The sequence below is a fragment of the Dipodomys merriami genome, unplaced genomic scaffold, assembly GCF_024711535.1.
Source record: "Dipodomys merriami isolate MVZ:Mamm:240054 unplaced genomic scaffold, mDipMer1.0.p SCAF_151, whole genome shotgun sequence".
NCBI classification, from domain to species: Eukaryota; Metazoa; Chordata; class Mammalia; order Rodentia; family Heteromyidae; genus Dipodomys; species Dipodomys merriami.
In genome coordinates, this window is record NW_027202838.1 from 1,308,018 (window position 1) to 1,333,893 (window position 25,876).

At 42.1% G+C, this 25,876-nt stretch overlaps 1 protein-coding gene across 3 annotated transcripts in view; it reads right to left on the minus strand.

The window, feature by feature from the left end:
- Gemin5 (gem nuclear organelle associated protein 5) overlaps positions 1–14,970 on the minus strand; it is a 61,514-nt gene extending 46,544 nt beyond the window's left edge. The window contains exons 1-9 of one of the 3 annotated variants that reach the window (XM_070022669.1): positions 14,713–14,970; positions 14,049–14,209; positions 12,435–12,616; positions 8,909–9,060; positions 8,596–8,715; positions 6,872–7,004; positions 5,267–5,432; positions 4,029–4,241; positions 1,266–1,351 (exon numbers count right to left, since the gene is read on the minus strand). In XM_070022669.1, coding sequence (XP_069878770.1) covers positions 1,266–1,351; positions 4,029–4,241; positions 5,267–5,432; positions 6,872–7,004; positions 8,596–8,715; positions 8,909–9,060; positions 12,435–12,616; positions 14,049–14,209; positions 14,713–14,878 — 1,379 coding nt within the window. In that variant the 5' untranslated portion in view covers positions 14,879–14,970. The remainder of the gene's footprint in view (positions 1–1,265; positions 1,352–4,028; positions 4,242–5,266; positions 5,433–6,871; positions 7,005–8,595; positions 8,716–8,908; positions 9,061–12,434; positions 12,617–14,048; positions 14,210–14,712) is intronic. The other 2 variants (XM_070022668.1, XM_070022667.1) reach the window with 2 other exon arrangements.
- Positions 14,971–25,876: the final 10,906 nt, after the last annotated feature.

Sequence of the window (25,876 nt, forward strand, 5' to 3'; positions counted from 1 at the left end):
TGAGCCACCTTTCCCAACCCCTTAATTTTCTTAAGTGTAATAAAGTATTATAGCTGATAATGGGAGAATATTCTTAAAATTATACAAGGGTCATCATGCTGGCAGCTTTGTTTCATGTTTCTGTGTTTTTATAGAAACATACAGATAAAACAAGTATGAGAAAATGTCAAAATTATTAAAAGGACAAAGAGAAGGCACAGCTTGTTTTGTTTTTTTGCTAGTACTAGGGCTTGAATTCAGACTTTCTTGCCATAGATTTTCTTGCCTGGGCTGGCTTCAAACCTTAATCCTCATATCTCAGCCTCCTGAGTAGCTACAATTATGAGCAACCAAACGCCTGGACAACTTACGTTTTTTTGAGAACCAAGACATGAAGAACAGTGCTGACTATGGTCAGAAAAGATGAAGGCCCAGCCCTGGCCTCCAAACTCATAGACTTTCCTGTCTGAGCTTTGAACTCAGCCTCCTGAGTAGCTATTGTAACAGGTATGAGCTACCAGCACCTAACTTAATATGTGACTTTCAACTTCATAAAGGCATGAAAGTTTCTGAAAGAAAATAGTTTATTTTGGTGGTATGTAAATGCCAAATTAGTTCCATTTGGAAAAAAATATGTATTTTATTGTTATTAAGGTGTTGTACAGAGGGGTTACTATTTCAATTGACAATCCAGGTTCTAGCCAACCCCAGCAGGAAAGTCAGTAAGACTTTTATCTCTAATTAACTATTAAAAAACTGAACTGAAGCTGCAGCTCAAGTAGTAGAGCAGTAGCCTTGAGCACAAAATCTCAGGGATAGCACCCAGGCCCTGAGTTCAAGTCCCAGGACTGTTTAAGTAAGGAAGGAAGCAAATAAATAAGTAAACAAATAAATAACTCTGGCCAGGTGTCTGTAATCCTATCTACTCAGGAGGCTGAGATAATGAGCATGGAGGTTCAAAGCCAGTCTGGGCAGAAACATCTGTTAAATGTCTTTATTTCCATTTATCCTCCAAAACCTGGAAGTTGAGCAGTTGCTCAAGTAGTAAAGTGCTAGCCTTGAGAAAAAAGGTCAGGCACAGTGCTCTCAGTTCAAGTCCCAGTACTGGCACTAAAATAAATAAGGAAACATTTATTTTTGAGTTCAGAATCCTAGTCATCGAGGCAGACTCTTACTTTAAAAAGTCTTCTAGATAATACTGATGTAGGTTTATGAACTCAAAATCAAATTCATCCTGACATTTTGGTCAGTCGTGGGCTAATGTGTAAGCATCACCAAGTTCTTACTTGTTAGAATAGGTGTCATACAATCCCACTTTTCCATCATCAGTTCCAAAAGCCAAACAACCTTCTTTGTTTGGGTGCCAGCACAGCTGTAAGAAAAGTTTCCAAATGAGAACATGTAAGAAAAGGGGAATACAGTGCAGATAATTCTTTTTTTTTTTTGGTCCAAGACTGGGACTTGGTACCTGATACTTCCATTCGTTGACTAGTGTCTTACCAACTGAACCATAACTTGAACCCCAAGAATTCTTACAATATTCAGACTTTTTGCCCTTGATTTCTTCAAAATTTCTATTTATTTTGTTTCATTTTGTTTTTTGGCTGTTCCTAGAGCTTGACTCAGGGCCTGGGCACTATTTCTGAGCCTCTTTGGGCTCAAGGCTAGTGCTCTACCACTTGAGCCACAGATTCATTTCTGGCTTTTTTTTTTTTTTTTTTTTTTTTGAGTAGCTTATTGGAGATAAAGAGTCTCACAGGGACTTTTCTGCCGAGGCTGGCTTCAAACTGATCCTCAGATCTCAGCCTCCTAAGTAGTTAGGATTACAGGTGTGAACCATTGGTACCCAGCTTATTTAAAAAAAAAAAAAAAAAAAAGCTGGTGCCAGTGGTTCAGGACTGTAATCCTAGCAACTCAAGAGGCTGAGATCTGATGATCAAACTTCAAAGACTGCTGGGGCAAGAAAGTCCTTGATGGGTTAGGAATGTGGCTCAGTGGTAGAGTGCTTGCCTAGCATGCATGAAGCCCTGGGTTCGATTTCTCAGTACCATATAAACAGAAAAGGCCGGAAGTGGCACTGTCACTCAAGTGGTAGAGTGCCAGCCTTGAGCAAAAGAAGCTGAGGGACAGTGCTTAGACCCTGAGTTCAAGCCATGGTACTGGCAAAAAAGAAAAAAAAAAAAGTCTATGACACTATTATCTCTAGTTAGCCACAGGAAACCAGAAGTGATACTGTGGCTCAAAGTGAGAGTGCACAAAAGTGCACAAACAGTGAGCACAAAAACACAGAGACAGAACCTAGGCCCTGAGTTCAAGCCCCACATGACAAAAAAAAAAAAAAAAATTAAAACCAAATTTGAAGTAACTTGGGATTCTCAACATCCTCAAATGGTGATTTTTTTTTTAAAGCCAATTTTGCATCCCACTTTGCTGGTATCTTGGGGGACTAATAAGCTCATATAGACAAAACAGTTTTAAAAAGAGTTCAGCCAGGTGCTGGTGGCTCACACTTGTAATCCTAGCTACTCAGGAGGCTGAGATCTGAGGATAATTGTTTGAAGCTAGCCCAGGCAGAAAAATTCCCGTAAGACTCTTATCTCCAGTTAAGGACTCAAGTGGTGCTGTGGCTCATGGTAGTACAGCACTAGCCTTGAGCAAGAGCTCAGGGACAGCACCTAGACCCTGAGTTCAAGCTCACTGACCAAAAGGGGGAGTGGGGGGCAGGGAAAGAGTCCAAACATTTAAATGATATGCACAATAGCCTATGGACCAGAGATAAAAGATTAAATTAACAAATTAATAATTAAAATGGTCAACAACAGTTCTTTGGATTTTGTAAGTGGTATATGTATTAGAAAAATGATGAGAAAAAAATGGATTCATTTCTAACCACTTTTATATTGTTTTAAAATCAAACATACTACTTAAAACTAAACAGCCATCTAAGTATCATTTTAGAGGACAAAAGTTATACATGTATTCTAACCTGAATTCCACATTTTAAAATTTGCTTTAGTAAATCATCAGAATCTTGCATATAAATACCTGCAACCTCTTCATATAATACTTCACATCATTCTAGTATGTGATTATATCATTAACTCCTCCCTTCCTTCTTTACCTCCTTCCTTTCCTTCACATTCTTCCCTCCTGTCTATTCTAGCACTTAAACTCAGGGCCTCATGTATGTTAGGTAGGTGCTCTACCAATTGAGCCACACACCCCGCTTTTTGCTTTAGTCATTTTTGTAGTAGAGTTTTATGTTTATGATCAGGGCAGCTTGGACCACAATCTTTCTTTTTACCCTTTCTGAGTAGCTGAGATAAAAAGCAAAATGTAGTTGAGTGCCCAGAGGCTCATGCCTATAATCCTAGCTACTCAGGAGGCTGAGATCAGAGGACTGCAGTTCAAAGCCAGCCTGGACAGGAAAGTCCATGAGACTCTTATCTCCAATAAACCACTCAGAAGACAGGAAGTGGGGGACTGGGAAGGTGCCTCAGTGGTAGAGTGCTTGCTTGCCTTGCATGCACGAGTCCCTGGGTTCAATTCCTGAGCCCCACATAAGCAGAAAAAGATGGAAGTGGCACTGTGGCTCAAGTGGTAGAGCACTAGATTTGAGCTGAAGAGCTGAGGGAAAGCACCCAGGCCGAATTTAAGTCCCACGATCGACATTAAAAAAAAAAAAAAAAGTAAAATTTACTGGGTTCAGCTATTGACTGAGATACAGTATTGTGAACTTTTTGCCTGGGCCAGCCTTAAATCATAATCCTCTGTGTCTCTTCAGTAACTACGATTATAAGTGTGAGCTACCATACCTGGCTCTAATTTCGAACTATTAAAACAAATGAACAAAGTTTTAATAATTTTAAATACTGAATGTGAGGACAATGGGTGCTTGTATTTTCCTAGTTTCAAATTCCACCAAAAAACCCCAAAATTTTAACTTTTGATTTCCCAGAGTTCATTAAATAAGCAGATAACCTTTTTAAAAAACAATTACCAATTTGAAGAAAAGAAAAAAAAAAAAGCTTAAAGGAAAGCATCCTTACCGCTGTAACTTTGGATTTGACACCTTGCCAAAAATTTTTTACATCATAGTTGTTCTTTATGGATAGTGTATTCCATACACGGATCATACCGTCCCCAACACCTATGGCTAAACAGCCTAAATCCACAGGAGAAAAAGCCAGGCTGTAGGCGAACCCACCAAGGGAAGGCAGGGTCCAGCAGCATTCTAGGGTGGCCATGTCCCAACATTTGACCTGAAATGATTAAGAGTTAGGGCAGCTTAAGTATAGAAAAAAAAAGAGCAGAAAAATAGGAAAAAGACATCAATATTCCAAATGTATGGGAGCAAAGATAGTAATAACACTTATAATAGGTATTACAACAAACATCTTTCAGCATTAAAAAAAAAGAGCAACAAGCTGGTGCAGGTGACTCATGCCTATGATCCTAGCTACTCAGGAGGCTGAGATCTGAGGACTACAGTTCAAAACCAGCCGGGGCACTAAAGTCTGAGACTCTTAGCTCCAATGAACCACCAGAAAATCAGAAGTGGAGCTCTGGCTCAAGAGGTAGAGCACTCAATTTGAGCTGAAGAGCTGAGGGACAGTGCCCAGGCCCAAGTTCAACCCCATGACCTCCCAAAAAAGAGCAACACATTACAGCTCAAGGGAATTTTGGAGCTTATTTATTTCCAAGAAGGGCCAGTAAATTAAGCATCGTATAATTGAGAAACCAGAACCTAGCCATTGAATTCTATCAATGGTTTTTTCACTCTATTATATATAGCACTGGTGGTTTCATTCAACAAACTGAATAAGGATGACAACGTCAACACAAGAGAAAAATAAAAATTAAACAGCTGGGGGCTGGGAAGGTGGCTCAGTGGTAGAGTGCTTGCCTTGCATGCATGAGGCCCTGGGTTCGCTTCCTCAGCACCACATAAGCAAAAAGAAAAAAGCCAGAAGTGGCGCTGTGGCTCAAGTGGTAGAGCACTAGCCTTGAGCTGAAGAGCTGAGGGAAAGCACCCAGGCCCAGAGTTCAGGCCCCACGACCGGACCCCAAAAAAAAAAAAAAAAAAAATTAAACAGCTGCTGTCTTAAACACAAAGTATCTTATATTCAGGAGATTTCCTTCTCTGTGTATGGCTGACATTTTTAATACTGATCACTAATAGGAAGGAGGTTTGAAATAAAACAGGGATGATGACTGACCCCTTTTGATCCCACTCAAATTAGAAATCACTGTTCCATGAGGCTGGCTGAAACAAACCAGTTCTTACATCTCTATCCATTGATGTAGAAAGTAGCAGTTGTTTGTCATCTTCAGTTTGCAAAGGACATAAATTAAACACAATTCTGGAGTGATTTTGTCCTTCTGCTGATGTACTAAAAAGGGTATATTTCCGTCTCCAAGACTGGGTGAGATCCCACAGCAGCAGTTCGCCTCTATGAAGGAAGAACAAAAGCATTAATTCTCTCTCACAAGCAATCTGGAATTTGTTATTGATGAGCAACGGCCTGAGTTATTAGTTGTAATAAGATAATTTCATTGTTTTTCTTTCGTGTGTGTCAGAACTGGGGCTTGAACTCAGGGCCTCTTGCTCTTCCTTGGTTTTCCCTTAGGGATGATACTCTGACTATTAAGCCATACCTCTACTTCTGGGTTTACCACTGCTTAATTGGAGTCAAGTCTCATGGACTTTCCTGCCTGGGCTGGTCTTGATCCGCAATCCTCAGATCTCAGCCATCTAAGTGAGGATTATACTCATGAGCCACTAATGTCTGGCTTAATTGTTCCTTTGATAAAAATCAAAATGGCTACAGTATAGTTTAATAGACAGCTTGAATGTTTTTCTGAGCCTTAGAGATTTTCTGACAAGAAGCAGAATGACCAACTGACATGTGGGAAACTGAATCTACCACATGAAATCATTTTTCAGAAGAGTATCTAGCTCATCAGTCTGGCTCCTGAACTGCTATTCTAACAGTACTGACAAGATTTACAATCAGTGCTACAGAGAATTAGAGGGTATCCAGTGCATGCTCTGCAGCATCATAAATCACTTGCTGGTAGGGAGAAATCCCTATCTCTTTTCAATAGGAAATGCTCAATAAATTCTGTTTATTGAATAGGCTTAACAATCCCAAAAGATGGGAAATATCACTATCCAATTACATTTCCTTTTCTTTTTTTGTTCAGGTGTTGGGCTTGAACTCAGGGCCTGGGTGCTGTCCCTGAACTTTTTTGTGCTCAAGGGTCATGCTCTACCATTTGAGCCACAGCTCCACTTTCAGTTTTTGAGTGGTTAATTGGAGATAAGAGTCTCAAAGGGACTTTTCTGCCTAGGCTGGTTTTGAAAGTTGATCCTCAGATTTCAGTGTTCTGAGTAGCTAGGATAACAGGCATGAGCCACTGGTGCCTGGCTCCAATCATATTTCTAGACAAGTAAGTAAAAAAGCTCAGTGACACAGTGTCTTCTTCTTCAACAAAAAGCAGGTAAGCAGCCAAATGAATCTGAAATTCAGTTGCATCTGAGTCTACAGTCTTAACAACCGGGCTGTAAGTTAGTTGGCCTTTGCACAATTCTGTTAGTAGACACAGCACAAATCTCATGGTTTTTCTACTTCAAATGGCCCATGATAGATAGCTGGGCATGGTGGGCTATGCCTGTAATTCCATCACTTGGGAGGCTGAAGCAGAAGCAAAATTAAGTTCAAGGCCATCCTTGGCTATACGGTAAGATCCCATCTCAGAATACCAGAAGGATATGTGGCTCCTGACAATTATATAAGTCTTGCAAATCACTTTCCCCATCTTCTGTCCTACAAAAGGAGAAGTCTGGGACCCACCAAGGCAAACAGAAAGCATGACCCAAAAGACTTACCCAAAACAACTGGATATCAGCTGTGTTGGCTGATTCTTGGGCCAATAGAGTGTCACCCAAAGGCGTTCTTTAACAGTTGGGTCTATGCCTCCTCCTCTTCTTTTCAGAAAGGGCAATTTCAAAATCATCACTCCTAGAAATTAAAACAAAGTCAGTAAGCACTTAAGATATTGACAACTTACATATGAAGTCATTAGTAAGTGACACTTGGTACTTGAAGTCACTAATGGTTCATAGTACAGGACCTGTGAATTAAAAGTTATTGTTTGCTTAGTTAAATAAAATGAATACCTTAGCTGGGAAGGTGGCTCAGTGGTAGAGTGCTTGCCTTGCATGCATGCGGCCCTGGGTTCAATTCCTCAGCACCACATAAGTAGAAAAAAGCCAGAAGTGGCGCTGTGGCTCAAGTGGTAGAGTGTTAGCTTTGAGCTGAGGAGCTCAGGGATAGTGCCCAAGCCCAGAGTTCAAGTACCACAACCAAAAACAAAAACAAAAACAAAAAATACCTCATTTTCCCATTGAGACACTATTGAGACCTAAGGTGGCAACATAATCCATATCTATCTAAATTGGAAAAGCAGCTGGCCATAAATCTACCAAAAGGTTAAAGTTTGGCAATCAACATGTTGTGGTAGGATTGCACTTCCTAGTTTGTATTATACATCAGAACCATGGGACTGGAGGCCTGGCTTAGGTAATAAAGCGCCAGCCAAGTTGGAGTCCCAGTCTAAGAAAAAAAAAAAGAACCACAAGTGAAGCTTTTAAAAATATACACGTCAACATACAACATTAGAGACTTAATTCAGTAAGTCAAAGAAGGATCCAGAAGCTCATAATTTTTCAAACTCTCCAAGTGATTCTGCTGTACAACCAGAACTAGTAGCTGTAAGTTTAGAGGTTGTACTTCTGAGGATTCTCAGCCAGTTGTCTCAATGTAGACTTTCGCTTAATTCGAACAGTGAGTATTTATGAGTAAACATACACCTATATGCTGGATGTATATTACTTACTCTGTTTTTGTGTACCATAAGCTCTAACTTTATAGATCTCTTCTATATCTTTCTTTTTTTTTTTTGGTCATGGGACTTGAACTTTGGACCTGGGCGCTGTCCCTCAGCTCTTCAACTCAAGGCGAGTGCTCTACCGCTTGAGCCACAACACCACTTCCAGTTTTCTAGTGGTGGTTTATTGGAGATAAGAGTCTCATGGACTTTCCTACCTGGGCTGGCTTTGAACCATGATCCTCAGATCTCAGCCTCCCGAGTAGCTAGGATTACAGGGTGAGCCACTGGCGCCCGGCGATCTCTTCTATTTCTGACTAGAGCTTTGCCACTTTCCAATATTACTGTCCTAATAAGTATCTTGCTCTCAATGCTAAAAAAAAGGGGGGGGGGCAGGGTCCTTGCTTTTTTCTGGGATGGATCACTCTTAACACAAGACACAAAAGACAAATGTTCAGGTTTAACCCAGGGTTAACCCAGGAATCATGGGAGGGGGTAACAATGTTCAACAAGAAATGTACTCATTACCTTACTTATGTAACTAACCCCTCTGTACATCACCTTCACAATTAAAAAAACACACACACACACACATACACATGCAGCAAGTTTCTTGTCAAGAAAGTAAGGAACAAATGCTACACGTTGGAACAAGAAAGAAGGAAAGCAGGTAATTCTGCCACATCAATATAATCTCTATCACAAAACAAACATCAGCCTTACCTCTTCCTCTAGAGCAGCTCCAAATTCGAATTGTCTGATCTTTGCTTCCAGTGGCTAAGTAGCAGCCCTTTGTTTCTGGAGTTTCTGTTTTAACTTTCCCATTGGTAATTTCCGGTTCTTCTAGGAGAGAGATGGTAATTTTGTTTCTAATTTGTTTAAATTTGTACTTGTGAAAGAAAAGTTAGCTTGCAAAGATTCCTGTTTCACAGGACTAATCTGAGAAACCTAGTTTTTAATATAATTCACATGACATGATCCTACCCACTTTACTTTTAGGTCTAGAAAACTGATCTCTTCCTTCCATCATCTCTACCTGAATTTTCCTCTTGGTTTAAGGATAAGCAATCTTCACCAGGTAGGGGACACCAGGCTATGGAGTGGATCTCATCATCGTGGCCTCGAAGCCTGTGAATAACTTCTCCTTTCTTACTGATGTCAATTATAACCACTATGCCATCCTTGTAGCTAAAAAACAAGAGTTAGAAATATTATTGAACAATGAAGACAAGAATAGTCTTTGTAGTAAACAGGTTCAGGGGTTTGTATGGTGGCATCTCAAAGTTGGCAAAGTGCATCTGGGGTAAGGAAGAAGAGAATAATCATTCTTTTTTTTTTACTTCTAAACTGATTCATTTCATTTATTATTGTGCTGATACTGGAGCTTGAACTCAGGGCTTGGCTGCTGTCCCTTAGCTTTTATGCTCAAAAGTGGGGCTCTACCTCTTAAAGCACACTTCCACTTTTAGCTTTTTGATGAGGGGTTGGAGATAAGACTGTTATAGTCTTTCCTGGCTGGGCTGGTTTGAACATCAATCCTCAGATCTCAGCATCCTGAGTGCAGGCCTCAGCCATTGGGTGCCTGGCTACCAATGTGTTCATTTCATGCTTCCTGGTTTTGTTAAATTTTTTCCTCCCCTCTTGTCACTAATACTATTATTGACTGGCCAAAATTTGCCATGGTGGGGGAGCATGCTTTTATACTGAGGAAGGCAGAAGTAGGACTATTTAGACCACAGGGCCATATAAAATACACAAAATCATTTAGTATATGGCAGACAAGACATGTATGCTTGTTGTCAGTGCCTGTGGCGTGTCTGTTAATAATTTTGTGTGGCGTATGAATAAGGTTATAAATATCCAAATGGCCTCTGGCAGAAAAATGGTTCCTCACCCCTTTCTAAGGAAACTGACAGATGTCCAGCAATTCCTCCAATTAGAGATCTAACTGTCCTACTGCATGAGTTTGTTTTAGAAATGCTGCTACTTTTCTACCTACAAACTTAAAAAAAGTTGTATATGCAACAACTGTCATTTTGTTAATTCACAAGAAACTGAGAAAGTAGTTACTTTAAAAATGATGATTTCCTGGGTGCTAGTGGTACATGCATGTAATCTTAGCTACCAAGAAGGCTGAGATCTAAGACTGCAGTTCAAAGCCAGACTAGGCATTAAAGTTTATCTCCAATTAACTACCAAAAAGAAGCTGTAAGTGCCTTAAGTTGGTAGACTGCTAGCTGAAGAAAAAAATGACCCATCTCAATGAAACCTCTCTTTCCCAGAGATAAATCACTATTTCTGAATTTGCTGTTGTTTTACTCCTTGTCTTTCTAGAAATTGAATGTATTAATAAAGAAGACAGAGTATATTTTAAAACCCTTATATAAATGGTATCATGCAGTCTATTTTTGTGAAGCTTGCTATTTACATAATTTGTGAGCCAGGCACGTTTACACATGTAATTAATTCTTGGCCAGTCACCTACACTTCTGTTATTAGTGCTATAGTCCACGACCATTACCAGTTTATTCATAGTCCTTTTAAAGGGTTTCCATTTTTACTTATTCTTTTTGCTATTACAAACAAAAAGGCAGCTATTAATGTTCTTACACATGCCTAGGACAACTTCAGGTTTAATATCTAGTAACAAAACTATAAAGATATGAGATATAACCTTTGTTTTACTAGAAATAGAAAACTGAGGCTAGGAATGTGGCTTAGTGGTAGACTGCTTGCATGGAGCTCTGGGTTCAATTTCTCAGTACCACATAAACAGAAAAAGCCAGAAGTGGTGCTGTAGAACATTAGCCTTGAGAAAAAGAAACTCAGAGACAGTGCCTAGGCCCTGAGTTCAAGCCCCAGGACTGGCAAGGAAAAAAAAAAAAAGAAAAAAGAAAGGAATAGAAAACTGTTCTATTAAGTGGTAGTACCTATTTATATTCCCTACTTATCTGACAATTCCAGAAACACTAGTATAATTCTATAGGGAAAAGCACTATTATATATTAAAAAACAAAACAAATAGAATGTCAATCTCTGAAGATGTGGACTTCCCATTCTGTGCACTCTAATTCCCCCCTGTAGCAATGTTCTCATTTCATCACACTGCTAGTGCACAGATCCCTTATATTTTCACTGTCACTCACCCTTTTCTACTTCTCACCTTTCCCCACAAGCAACATAGCAGATTTCATGATCTACTTTTATATTGCCTCTTTAAGAAGTGGCGCTATAGCTCAAGTGGTAGAGTGCTTGCCTTGAGCTGAAGAGCTGAGGGACAGCGCCCAGGCCCAGAGTTCAAGACCCATGACCGACAAAAAAAAAAAAAAAAAAAAAAAAAAGAAATTGCTTTTATATTGCCTCTTTAAAATACTATTATTGGACTGGGAATGTGGCTTAGTGGTACTGCTTGCCTTGCATGCATGAAGCCCTGGGTTCGTTCCTTAGTACACATAAACAGAAAAAGTTGGAAGTGGTGCTGTGGCTCAAGTGGTAGAACGCTAGCCCCGAGCAAGGAGAGGCTTAGGGACAGTACCCGCCCCAGGACTGGCAAAATAAAACACTATTATTGAACTTGGGTGGGGATGGGTTCAAGTGGTAGGGGATCTCCCCATTAAGTACAATGTTCTTAGTTCAAACCGCTGTACTACCAAAGGAACAAAATGAAACAAAACCATTAAAACCTCAAACTCCATTATCCCTCTTACCTTCTTTCCCTACTTCACAGACCTCCCTAAATGAACACTGCACTTCAATTTCCCTAGGTTATTTCCCTGTTAATTTCCTTGTTCTGACAGTGTTCATGCTTTCTTCCCCAACCAAGCCCCAATGTAATTCTGATTTGACCCCACCTCTGACTTATACCTCCAAGAAAACCTGATGCCACAAAATGTAAAACTCTATAGTTCCAAACAGATGAATAAATCTACTTTTATTCATTCCTCTATTCTCAACTGTTTCTACTTGTCATTTGGATTTAGCCCCCTTAACTTCTACTTTTCATTTTACTCCTGTAATAAGCTCTCCATGTGTGCCTTGTACACCAGCATGGAAACATTCGCTACTAAGTTCCATTTCTACATATGTCCTTGGGATTATGTCTCTGCCTATTTTTGCAACAAACTTCGTGAAAAAGTCTGTATGTGTGTGTGTATACTTTTTTTTTCCCTTGTCAGTTGTGGGTCTTGAACTCTGGGCCTTGAGCTCTTCAGCTCAAGGCTAGCACTATACCACTTGAGCTACAGCACCACTTCTGGTGGTTTTGAGTCCCACCTGTACTTGTCTTAAACCAAATGATTTTAAGGATTTTAAGGATGTCAAGGCCTTAGGGCCAGACATTCCCCCTCATCCCTAGTATAAAGTAATAAACAAGCAATCAAGCAAAGTATAGCGAAATGGAAAGGAAAGCAAAAAGAAGGAATGGGACCTGGAGATCACAAGATGACCAGAGGTGTGAGAGGCAGTTAACACACCTGTAGTTTCCTGAGGAATATTAATATGAAATGCAAATGAAAAAGTCATTAACAAGAAGAAAGTGTTAATATGGATGGCACAATACTTACCCAATGGCCACTAAATCTTCATGGTGAGGTGAACAAGTAAGACAGAAAATTGTCCTGGGCTCTATAAAGAGGTGCTGGCTGTCATTTCTGTTAAGCCAATAACAGAATACAACTCCTTTTTCATCCCCAGACACAATTAAATCCTTCACTCGAGGAGACCAGTGCAATGCTGATATTGTATGCTTCAAAACAGAAACAAACATATATCTATTTTTCATTTGTTAATGTTGAATTTTACTTATTTTTTAACCAGACCCATAAACTTGCCTAGCATTTGTGACACTACAGCTATTTAACAGTATAGTAACCAAATGATGGAGAAGTTTAGACTACTTGAGACTAAAGACTATTTTTTGGTGCTAGTACTGGGGCATAAACTCACGGCCTAAAGGCTCTTGCTTAGACTTATTGTCACAGCTGACTCTACTTTTGAGCCATGCTTCTAGACTGGCATTTTGCTGCTTAATTGAAAATGAAATATCATAGACTTTTTTGCCCATGTTAGCTTCAAACCTTAATATTTTAATCTCAGTCTCCTGAGTAGCTAGGATTTCAGACATCAACCACCAGACCCAGCTTCATTAAAGAATTTTTTTTTGGGGGGGGGGGGCTGGTTGTGGGGCCTGAACTCTGGGCCTGGGCGCTGTCCTCAGCTCTTCAGCTCAAGGCTAGGGCTCTACCACCTGAGCCACAGCGCCACTTCCGGCTTCTTTCTTTTTGCTTATGTGGTGCTGAGGAATAGAACCCAGGGCCTCATGCATGCAAGGCAAGCACTCTACCACCGAGCCACCTTCCCAGCCCCATTCAAGTATTTTTTGCCCCTTTATTTTGGTCACTGAAGTTCTTAGGTTAGCACCAAGTTCATGTTAGTCCTTCCTTTTTCCTTATTTCAAAAGGCCAAGTATACCAAGTAACCATCTACTTTAGAAATGAGTTCTATTCACTCAGTTTATAGGAGGTGCCTGTGTTTGCATATTTTACATGAGTCAACTACTAAAATATTTTATTAGACTTTGTGAGCTAGATTATTTTACTGACATTTCTCTGCTCCTGTTGAAAGCAGACATTAACAAGATTCCAATGTGGCTGTATTTTAATAGGTATTTGGAAAAAACAGGTATTACAGTGGTTTGCTAGCTACCAATTTATAAACAAAACATATCCTTCCAAAAAAGTTCTGATGTATATTACAATACAGGTTATGTAATTGATTAATACAATTAGAAAGATTCCCAGATGAGCAAGAAAAACTATCAATATTAAAAAAAAAACTTTCAGCCCAGACACATTTAAAAAAAAAGTATCTGAGAAATCAGCTGGGGCTCAGGTAGCTCATGCCTGTAATCCTAGCTACTTAGAAGGCTGAGATCTTGAGGATGGAGGTTCAAAGGTTCAAAGCCAGCCCCAGGAGGAAAAATCTGTGCGACCATGATCTCCAATTAGCCACCCCAAAAAAAGCTGGAAATGGAGCTGTGGCTCAAGTGGTAGAGCGCTAGCCTGGGGCACAAAATGCTCCGGGACAGCACCCAGGACGATGTGAAGCCCCAGGACCGGCACAAGAACAACAAAACCCCAAAAACCAATCTGAGGAAATCAGTCAGCCTCAGTCGGTACCTGATGAAGTGCATGCTCCGTCACTACTGTTTTCGTCTCTACATCCCAGATCTTCACGGTTCCATCGTCTGAACTGGTGGCACAGAGGTGGTACTGACCGGGGTGATGAGAAAATGTGAAGCCGGAGACCTTTTCGGTGTGTCCCACCAACTCTCCTATGACTTTAGGCAAAAAGCAGACAGCGAGGTGAAATCGCTAGTGAAGACTCTACACAGAATCAATACTGTTGAACGAGGGAGCAGACAGAGTTTTTACCGAATCTTATGTACTGAACAAAAAACATCCACAGCCTCGATAACTAGAAACCCCCCCAGTACTGCTACTACCTCTGCCACCGACCCCAGATTAAGTGCATCAGCTTCGCCTTACAGACACTGCCTGGGGCCTTGCTGCTGCAGGCAGCTCCCGGGATCTCAGGAAGTCTCCCACGGGGGGGTGATCGGGGGGGGGGGGGGGGAAGCAGATCCGTGCAAGGTTTTAAATATCCCGGCCAGGTTTTCCTCCCAGCCAGCGGCGGGGCTCCACGTGCGGACGGCCGGAGGCGGGAACCGGGCCCGGCGCGGCCGACCCCTCGGGAAGAAACCCGCCCTCCAGGCCTGGGACCCGCGGCCGCGTGGGGACGGGGGGGGGGGGCCCGGGCACACAAGGAGTGGGGCCTACTTACCTCGAAACGGGGGCGTCCCCGGGATGGCACCCGCACCCGGGCCCACGCGGACTAGGAAGACGGAGGTCCGCGCGGCGAAGCCAAAGAGGCCCCCGGGCACCGCGTCGCTGCAGCGGGTGCAGTACCAGTTCGGAGAGGGCGGCAGCGTCCGCGGCTCCAGCCCCATGACCCGCGGCCAGACACGATGGGAACCAGCAACCCAACGCACCCCGCCGGCAGACGAGGCGGGACCGGCACCGACCTGACCTCCCCGCCTTCTTTTACGGGCGGCCGCTACGGAAAGCGCCGAGGCTCAGCCGTAGCGGCTCAGCCGTAGCCGGCGGACGCGCGTCACGTCATTCCCGCTTCCGGGGCTGGGTGGGTCCCGGCGCGAGCGTGTGAGGCGGGGGATTACTTAAATCTCGCGAGAGGATGTTGACCCCCCCCTACCCCCCCCCGCCCCCCCCCCCTCCCCCCCCCCCCCCCCCCCCCCCCCCCCCCCGCGAAAGGGTCTGCAGCCCAGGCTGGAGGTTGGACACCTTGTCGGGTTCGAGGGTGTGTGTGGGTGTGTGTGTGTGTGTGTGTGTGTGTGTGTGTGTGTGTGTGTGCTTCGAGGGGTGTGTGTATGTGTGTGTGTGTACTCAGGGCCTTGATGTGTGTGTGTGTGTGTGTGTGTGTGCTTCGAGGGGTGTGTGTATGTGTGTGTGTGTGTACTCAGGGCCTTGATTTCTTTTTTTTTTGTTTTTTTTTCTTTTTTTTTTTTATTGTAGAGATACTATACAGAGGGTTACAGTTACATGAGTGAGGTAATGAGTACACTTCCACTTCCTCTTGAACATTGTTACCCCCTCCATTGTTTTCCCCCTACCATCCCCTCCCTCCCTCCCTTCCCCAAGGTTCTTTTTTTTTTTTTTTTTTGATCGTGATTAAGTGATTACTTAATTTCCGGAAATTCACAGTATTGTGGAATAATGATGCTCATTTAAAGTCATAAGTTCATTCTAACTTTCCTGGAGCAAATTGTCTATCACAGTCTGTAATATATAACGGTGCTCATATGTTATATACCATATATGTGATCAGCAGCATGGGGATATTTAGTAGTGGTTCAACCAGATGAGTGGGAGTTCTTTGTTTCTTAAGTCCTGTTAGTTTTGTCATATCACCTAACATTTTGGATTCATCATCCACTTATCAGGGAGACCATGTACTGTTTGTCTCTTCGTTCTTGGCTTACCTCGCTCAACATGATTCCTTCTAGCTCCATCCATTTCTCTGCAAATGCCATTATTTTGTCATTTCTAATGGCTGCATAATATTCCATTGTGTATAGATACCACAATTTTTGGATCCATTCATCTGTGGTGGGGCATCTAGGTTGTTTCCATATCCTAGCTATTGCGAACAGTGCTGCAATAAACATGGAGGTGCACGTGTCCTTGTATATTGGTTCCTGTTGTTCAGGGTAGATGCCTAGAAGTGGTATGACTGGGTCGTAAGGGAGGTCAATCTTTAGCTTTCTAAGGACCCTCCAGACTGCTTTCCAAAGTGGTTGTATGAGTGTACATTCCCACCAGCAGTGTAATAGCGTTCCTCGTTCTCCACATCCCCTCCAGCATTTGTCGTTGGCTGACTTGTGGATGTGGGACATTCTGACTGGGGTAAGGTGGTATCTCAGGGTTGTCTTTATTTGCATTTCCTTCACCACCAGGGATGATGAACATTTCCTCATGTGTTTCTTTGCCATTTTTATTTCTTCATTTGAGAAGTCCCTCTTTAGTTCCCTTGCCCATTTAGTAATTGGTTTGTTGGGTTTGGGAGGGATTAGTTTCTTGAGTTCCCTGTATATACAGGATGTTAACCCCTTGTCTGATATATTGCTGGTAAATATTTTTTCCCAATTAGTTGGTTGTCTTTCTAGCTTGGTTGCGATAGCTTTATCTGTGCAGAAGCTTTTTATTTTAAGGTAGTCCCATTTGTCGAGTCTCTCTCCAATTTGTTGTGAGCCTGGGACTCTGTTCAGGAAGTTCCTTCCTGTGCCTATTAGTTCAAGTGTCTCTCCTACTCTGTCCTGCAGTAGTTTCAGAGATTCAGGTTTAATGTTAAGGTCTTTAATCCATTTTGAGTTGATGTTGGTGCGTGGTGATAGGCTGGGGTCCACTTTTAGTTTTCTGCATGTGGCTGCCCAGTTTTCCCAGCACCAGCGGTTGAAGAGGCTGTGTTTCTCCCATTGTATGTCTTTGGCTCCTTTGTCGAATATCAGCTGGCTGTAGGCCTGTGGATTTATTTCTGGATCTTCTATTCTGTTCCATTGGTCTTCGGGTCTGTTTTTGTGCCAGTACCATGCTGTCTTTGTTATTATAGCTCTATAGTAGAGTTTGAAGTTCGGCATGGATAGCCCTCCCATATTGTCTTTATCCCCTAGAATTGTTTTGGCTATTCTAGGTCTTTTGTTGTTCCATATGAATTTTTGGACTGTTTTCTGTATTTCAGAGATGAACGTCATTGGGATTTTAATAGGAATTGCGTTGAATTTGTATATTAGTTTTGGAAGTATTACCATCTTTACTATATTAAGTCGGCCTATCCAGGAGCATGGGAGGTCTTTCCATTTCCTAGTGTCTTCTGCAATTTCTTTCTTTAACTTTTTATAGTTCTCATTAAATAGTTCTTTTACATCTTTGGTTAGGTTAATTCCTAAATATTTTATTTTTCGGGAGGTTATTGTGAATGGGGTTGCTCCCTTTATTTCCCTCTCTTCCTGTACATTATCAGTGTATAGGAAGGCAACTGATTTTTGTGGGTTTATTTTGTATCCTGCTATTTTGCCAAAGTGATTTATGATTTCTAAGAGTTTGGGGATGGAGTTTTTGGGATCTTGGAGGTATAGTATCATGTCGTCTGCAAAAAGGGATAGTTTAACTTCTTCTTTTCCTATGCGGATCCCTTTAATGTCTTTTTCTTGCCTTATTGCCCTGGCTAAGGGTTCTAGGACTATATTGAAGAGGAGTGGAGACAGTGGGCATCCTTGCCTTGTTCCTGATTTTAGGAGAATTGGTTGTAGCTTTTCCCCATTAAGTATAATATTGGCTATTGGTCTGTCATAAATGGCTTTTATTGTTTTTAGAAATGTTCCTTCTATTCCTATTTTCTCCAGAGCTTTTAGCATGAATGAATGTTGAATTTTGTCAAAGGCCTTTTCTGCATCTGTAGCGATAATCATGTGATTCTTGACCTTGGCTCTGTTGATATGTTGGATTACATTTATTGACTTACGTATGTTAAACCATCCCTGTGTCTCTGGGATGAAGCCTACCTGGTCATAGTGAATTATTTTTTTTATGTGTTTCTGGATTCTGTTAGCTAGAATCTTGTTAAGGATCTTTGCATCTGTGTTCATCAAGGAGATTGGCCTGTAATTCTCCTTTTTGGTTGGGTCTTTGCCTGGTTTGGGGATGAGTGTGATATTGGCTTCGTAGAATGAGTTTGGGATAGCTCCTTCCTTCTCTGTTTCTCTGAAGAGCTTGAGGAGTATGGGTATTAGTTCTTGTTTGAAGGTCTTATAGAATTCTGCTGTGAATCCATCTGGTCCTGGGCTTTTTTTTGTTGGAAGACTTTTGATAGCTTCCTGTATCTCATTATAGGATATTGGCTTATTTAATTGGTTAACTTCTTCTTTGCTCAGTTTGGGCAACTTGTATTTCTCTAAAAATGCATCCATTTCTGCCCGATTTTCTTCCTTTAGAGAGTATAGCTTTTGAAAGTAGTCTGTTAGAATTGTTTGGATATCTTGGGTACGTGTGGTGATGTTTCCCGTGGCATCCCTAATCCTATTAATATGGGTTTCCTCTCTTCTTTTTTTAATTAATCTAGCCAATGGGCCATCAATTTTGTTTATTTTTTCAAAGAACCAGCTTTTTGTTTGGTTTATTTTGGTTATGGTTTTCTGATTTTCTAATTGGTTAATCTCTGCTTTTAATTTGGTTATCTGGCTTCTTCTAGTAGCTTTAGGTCCCATTTTTTCCTGTTTTTCTAGCTGTTTTAATTGCAACATGAGATTATTTACTTGGTCTGTCTCCATTCTCTTGATGTGGGCACTGAGGGCAATAAATTTGCCCCTCAGGACTGCTTTTGCTGTGTCCCACAAGTTTCTTTGTGAGGTGTTTTCATTTTCATTGAGTTGTAGGAAATGCTTTATTTCTTCTCTGATCTCTTCTGTTATCCAGGCATTGTTAAGGAGTGTGCTGTTCAATTTCCATGTATTGGAGAAATTTCTGCGGTATGCTTTGTTATTGAGAGCTAGCTTGATTCCACTGTGGTCAGATAGGATACAGGGGATTATGTCGATCCCTTTGTATTTGCTTAAGTTCCTTGCATGAACTATGATATGGTCTATTTTGGAGAAAGTTCCGTGAGCTGCTGAGAAGAATGTGTACTGTGTTGTTTTAGGGTGAAATACTCGGTAGATGTCAGTTAATTCCGCTTGCAGTATGGCCTCTCTTAATTCGGTAGCTTCTTTGCCAATCCTCTGGTTGGTAGACCTGTCCTTTGGTGAGAGTGGTGTGTTAAAGTCTCCTAGTATTATCGTATTGGGATCTATTTTATTCTGTAAGTTTGAGAGCATTTGTTTGACATATCTGGGTGCACCAATATTTGGGGCATATAAGTTGATGATGGTTATATCCTCCTCTTGGATTGTTCCCTTTATTAATATGTAGTGCCCGTCCTTGTCTTTCTGTACTGATTTTAATGAAAAGTTTATTTTGTCAGATATCAGGATAGCTACACCTGCTTTCTTACTGGGGACGTTTGATTGGTAGATCCTTTTCCACCCCTTCACTCTGAGTTTGTTTGTATGTTTGGCTGAGAGGTGGGTCTCCTGAAGGCAACAGATGGATGGGTCTTGTTTTCTTATCCAGTCCTCAGTTCGTTTTCTTTTAATTGGCGAATTCAGCCCATTTATATTAAGAGAAAGTATAGAGAGATGCATTGTTGTCCCTGCCATTCCGTTTTCCTAAGTTTTTCTTTTTTCCTTTCCTCCTGTGCTTGCTCAGTTAGACTTTGAGTAACGCCTGTTTGGGGCAGGCCCCAGTTCCTGGCTGCTTTCTTCAGGTTGTGTCCCCCCTCTTAGAATTCTTTGTAATGCTGGCTTAATGTTTATGTATTCATTTAGTTTTTCTTTGCTATTAAAAGTTTTCAGTTCTCCATCAAATGTGAATGCTAGCTTTGCCGGGTAGATCAGTCTGGGTTGGCAGTTATTGGCTCTCAGGGCTCGTATGGTGCTTTCCCAGGCTTTTCTTGCATTCATTGTTTGTGTGGAGAGATCTGCAGTAATTCTTATTTTTTTCCCATTGTAGTATAGCTCCTTCTTCATTTTTGCTGCATGCAGGATTGTTTCCTTATTATTCAGATCTATCATTTTTACTATAATGTGTCTAGAAGTGTTTCTCCTGGGGTCTTGCTTGTTGGGTGTTTGATAAGCTTTTGTGATGTAGTTAAGATGGTCGTTTTTGAGGTGGGGAAAATTTTCATTGATTATATTGTTAAATAGGTGGTGCATTCCCTTGCTCTGGAATTCCTCACCTTCGTCCACTCCAATTATGCGAAGGTTAAATTTTTTAGCATTATCTGCTTGCTCTTGAATATCCCTTTGGTTTAATTTGAGTAATTTTTCCATATCTGTCACTTTTTGGTCCAGTTGGTGTATTCTGTCTTCTGTATCTGACACTCGACCTTCCATTTCATTCACTCTGTTGACAGTGGCTTCTATTGTGGTTTGCATGGAGGAAATGGATCCCTTTATGGATTCAATGTTGGTTCTCAGAGTACTGATCTCACCTCTCAATGAGGTATGCATTACCTCTAATTTGGCGTTTATCTCACTTCTTACTGAGGTTTGTGCAGCTTCTATTTTTGCATGCATCTCTTGTTTGATACCCTGTATCTCTTTGGATAGTTCATCCTTGTGCTCTTTCAATTTCTGATCAATTTCTCGCTTTATTTCTTGAGTCATTGCCTCCAGCAACCCTTGGAAGTAGCCTTTGTCTTCCATTCCTGCTTTGCTCCCACTGGGGCTCTCCCCTGTGTGGCTGCTGGCTTTTGAGGTGAGCTTGCTGTCCTGGGTGGTAGTAAACCTTGTGATTTTTCTCTGTGATTTTCGCATGGAGGTTCAGGAGACTGCTCTTCAATTTTGTTTTGGTGTGTCTGTCTTTGCTTGGTTGCTGATTCTGTATTGGTAGAGAGAGTCTGTGCCTGATCTGGGTTCTGTTGGGAGCCTATTTCCAGCTGCTATTCTGACTTACTTAGGATTCTCAGCTCTCTGCTGTAGATTGCTGGCAGTTCCCGCCTTTGGAAGGGTTGAGCAGCCTAGACTGCTTGTGTTTGCTCCTACGGGTGCTCTTGTGAAGAACAGATGCTCTGGATGCACTCTCCCAAATGCTGGAGTCTGCTATGGGCTCCTGATGTGTTTTTGTTTATTTGTTTTGGGCTGGTTGTGGGCTTGAACTCTAGGTTTGGGTGCTGTCCCTCAGCTTTTCAGCTCAAGGCTGGCACCCTACCGTTTGAGCCACAGCACCACTTCTGACCCTTTTTGCTTTTGTGATGCTGAGGAATCAGATGCAGGGCCTCATACATCCAAGACTATCACTCTATTGCTGAGCCGCCTTAACAGTCTGAGCTCCTGCTTACTATCAGGTGCTGGCAGCCTGTGTTGCCCAATTCCCAGTCTAGGGTATATGGGTAGAGTTTTGGTGGGGTTTGGGCTTCTCTTGTCCTGGGCCTCCAGGTCTTTTGTTGTCACAGGCATGCTTCCCGGGGGAGTGTTGTTTCCTGGTTTTCTCCCCTCTGTTGAGGCGTATGCTCAGCTTTTTACTTCAATTGGGAGGAGTTGGTTGTGTTGTTCAGGCACCGGATCCCCGGGCCTGGTTCCGGCCCCAGCCTGGAGCGCGCTTGTTAGGCCTGTGCTGATGTGTATACCACCTAGGTTATGCAGCCTGGAGTGCACTCGTTAGGCCTGTGCTGATGTGTATACCACCTAGGTTATACAGCCTGGGGGACACAGTTCGAATTTCTTCTACTGTTGGTAGTCTTGACCCAGGGGCGCTGTTCCTGGCTTGGGCATTTAAGCTCCCTTCCAGGGGTGCTCTTGCTCTAGCCTGGCCAGCTGAGTGTGCTCCACGGGCTGGTGGAGCTCTCAAACAGTTCCCAGTTTTAGTGGGTCCTGTGGTCCGGGTGCTGGGGTAGGGAGTCTAGGTCAGGGTCTGGGGATTCCCTCCAGCTCTGGTCTCCCTTGAGGGATACACTTCCCCTGTGGGGTACTCACCCTGGAGCTGGTTGTTTCTGTGTGGTGTAGGTCGTCAGTTGTTGCAATCCGGGCTGGGTTGGGCGGTGGTGGCTCTGTGTGATTCTTTTCTGTCTCTGCCTCTGTCGAAGCTGTTGGGTCAAGAGTGTCCACGCTCAGGCAGCTTCTTCTCGGTACCTCTGGGGCCCAAGTGACCCCGCCGGGTTGTTGCGATCGTGATCGGGCGGGCGGGTGGTCTGCAGACAGGACCCTTTGTCGCGCAGAGCGGCTTTGGCGGGATGGAACCTCTCTGCTCGGGTGGAGAGTGCTGGATCGTTGCGATCGCGATCAGGCGGGCCGGGTGGTCTAGGGCCTTGATTTCTTGCAGCCCAGTCTGGAGGTTAGACACTTTGTCTCGTGTGTGTGTGTGTGTGTGTGTGTGTGTGTGTGTGTGTGTGTGTGTGCACGTGTGTGCACTCAGGGCCTTGGTTGGACACCTTGTCGGCTTCGAGCAGTGTGTGTGAATGTGTGTGTGAGTGTGTGTATGTGTGTGTGTGTACTCAGGGCCTTGATTTCTTGCAACCCAGGCTGGAGGTTGGACACCTTGTCTCGTGTGTGTGTGCCTTGATTTCTCTGTGTGTGTGTCTGTGTGTCTGTGTGCACTCAGGGCCTTGATTTCTTGTAGCCCAGGACACCTTGTCGGCTTCGAGGAGTGTGTGCGTGTGTGTGCCTTGATTTCTGTGTCTGTGTGCACTCAGGGCCTTGATTTCTTGCAGCCCAGGACACCTTGTCGGCTTTGAGAAGTGTGTGTGTGTGTGTGTGTGTGTGTGTGTGTGTGTGTGTGTGCGCTCAGGGCCTTGATTTCTTGTTGTTTTTTTTCCATCAGGTTAGACACCTTGTTGGCTTTGAGAATGTGTGTGTGTGTGTGTGTGTGTGTGTGTGTGTGTGTACGTGTGTGTGTACTCAGGGCCTTGATTTCTTGTTGTTTTTTTTCCATCAGGTTAGACACCTTGTTGGCTTTGAGAATGTGTGTGTGTGTGTGTGTACGTGTGTGTGTACTCAGGGCCTTGATTTCTTGTTTTGTTTTTCCATCAAGGTTGGTACTCTACCACTTGATCCACAGCTCCACTTCCATCTTTTTGTCTTACAGACTATATCCTGTTTGGGTGGTTGATTCTAGAACTTGGTTATTTTGAAGAGTGCTGTAAACGTGTGGGCAGATAGCTCTATTATTATAAGCGGACTTAGACTTCTTATGGTGTTGTGTATGCAGGATTTCTTTTGTGGAACGTCCACACTGATTTTTATTGTGGCTGCACTGGTGTACTGAATTACCAACATTGTATTCGGTATCTTTCCCCACATCCTTGCTAGTATTTTTGTTTTTGTTTTTGTTTTTTTTTTTAACTGTATTTTTTTTGTCTTTTCTTTTTTGGTACTGGGGATCGAACCCAGGACGTTGCACTTGCTAGGCAAGTGCTTTGCCACTGAGCTACATCCCAGCCCTGTTTTTCTTGATAATAGGCATTCTGATTAGGCAGAGATGGAACTTCAACATTGTTTTGATTTGCATTTCCTTGATTAATAATAGATGTTGAATAGTTTTCATGTATTCCTTTGATACCTATACTTATTTTGAGAACTGTCTATTCAATTCACTAGCCCGTTTGTCGATAAGATTATTTGTTCTTTGGTTGGTTAATTTGTATTTATTATGATTATCTTTTTTTTTTTTTGGTCACTCATGGGGCCTGAACTCTGGGCCTGGGCGCTGTCCCTCAGGTCTTCAGCTCAAGGCTAGCACTCTACCACTTAAGCCATCGCACCACTTCTGGCTTTTTCTGCTTATGTGGTGCTGAGGAATCGAACCCAGGGCTTCATGCATGCAAGGCAAGCACCCTACCACTGAGCCACCTTCCCAGCCCTGGGTGTTTAATTTTTTGAGTCTATATATTCTACATATTAGGGTTTCTTCTGTTATTCTGAAGGCTACAGTTTAGACTTATTTTACTCTATCTTACCAAAAAATGCCTTGTAAGCTCTAAATTGTTAAAGCGATTGATTAAAAAATGGACTGAGGAGTGTGGTTCACATGGTAGAGTACCTGCCAACAAGTACAAGGCTTTGAAATCAAACTTCAATGCTTACGTGTGAGAGAGAGAGAGAGAAAGAGAGAGGGAGAGAGAAATTTCATTATTTTAAAACAAAAAGTTCAAAAGCTGGATGATCTTTATCAACAAAAAGTTAAGGAAGCAGAGGAAGAGGATGAAAAATGTGCTAATGAACTTGAATCCTTAGAAAAACATAAGTACCTGCTGGAGAGTGCTGTTAATGAGGGACTCAGTGAATCTATAAACGAGTTAGATGCTGTTCAGAGGGAGTATCAACTAGTTGTACAGACCACAACTGAAGAAAGACGCAAAGTGGGAAATAACTTACAACGTCTTTTAGAGATGGTTGCTACACATGTAGGGTCTGTAGAAAAACATCTGGAGGAGCAGATTGCTAAAGCTGATCGGGAATATGAAGAATGCATATCTGAAGATCTCCTGGAAAATATTAGAGAGATTACAGAAAAGTATAAAAAGAATGCCGCTCTTCTTAAGGCTTCTGATGGATGAACATAGAATGTTGAATTTCCTGTCCTTTGAGAATCTAGTTTATCAGATGAAAATATAACCTGAAATAACATGTTGACATGTGGAGGTTGGTTTTGGGGGGGAGTCTTTTTGGTTTCTTTGTTTGTTTTGGTCATGGAGCTTGAATTCGGGGTCTGGGTTTCTGTCCCTGAGTTTCTTTTACTCAAGCTCTATCACTTGAGCCACAGCAAAACTTCCAGCTTTTTCTGAGTAGTTCATTGTATATTAGAGTTTCATGGACTTTCCTACCCAGGCTGGCTTTGAACTGCAATCGTCAGATCTCCACCCCGTTGCGCAGCTAGGATTAATTACAAGAGTGAGCCACTAGTGCCCGGCTTTGGGTTATTAGATGTGTAAAAAACAAATTTTGTATTTATAGTTAATAAAATTAAATCAGTGGAGTAAAAAAAAACAATAAAAACAAATCAGCTAAATGTTCTCAAAATATGTCAGTCTAAATCTTTTACTATTCTTCAGGGTAGAACTATTGCAAATGTTAGCACAAACTAGCAATTTTAGTTTCTGTTTCTTCCTTGGTAATCTTTCAAGGTAGCAAAACAAAATACAACTTTGTATACAGGGGAAGAATTTCCAAAATTTTGCTAATGTTTATATTGCTTGTGGCAACTGTTCTCACTGGGTAGAAAGTAGATAGCTTCTTTCTGTCCTTGTGATAAACTTGCTACCATGAGGTTTGTTTTCTCCCGTTTCTAAAGTCATCCATCTAACATTGTTGAAGACAGGAAAAATCCCATTAGGACAAGACATACTATGTGGCAAAACTGGTAAGTTAAAGTGACTGTTACTATCTACTGCTTAGGAAAGGAAGCTGTGAATTTCCTTCCTTTGCCAGAAGTTAACAATGATAATAAATTGTCTTGATTTTCCCAAAAAGTGAGGAGGACAGCTCATATTCAAAAAATTAGAGGAAGTGGCGCTGTAGCTCAAGTGGTAGAGCGCTAGCCTTGAGCTGAAGAGCTGAGGGACAGCACCCAAGCCCAGAGTTCAAGCCCCACGACCGACAAAACAACAACAACAACAACAAAACAAATAAAAAAATTAGAAGATGTGAAAAGAATGTTTAAGATGCATCTTATGTTTAATTTCTAACTTTCAAGAATCTTCCTTTCAAGAAACTTAACACACACTGTTTATAGATGTTTATATCAAAGAGCCCACTGCAGGTGGCTCACGCCTATCATTTGCTACTCAGGAAGCTGAGGATCGAAGTTGGAGCCAGCCTGGAAAAGCAATAATTGCATGGATG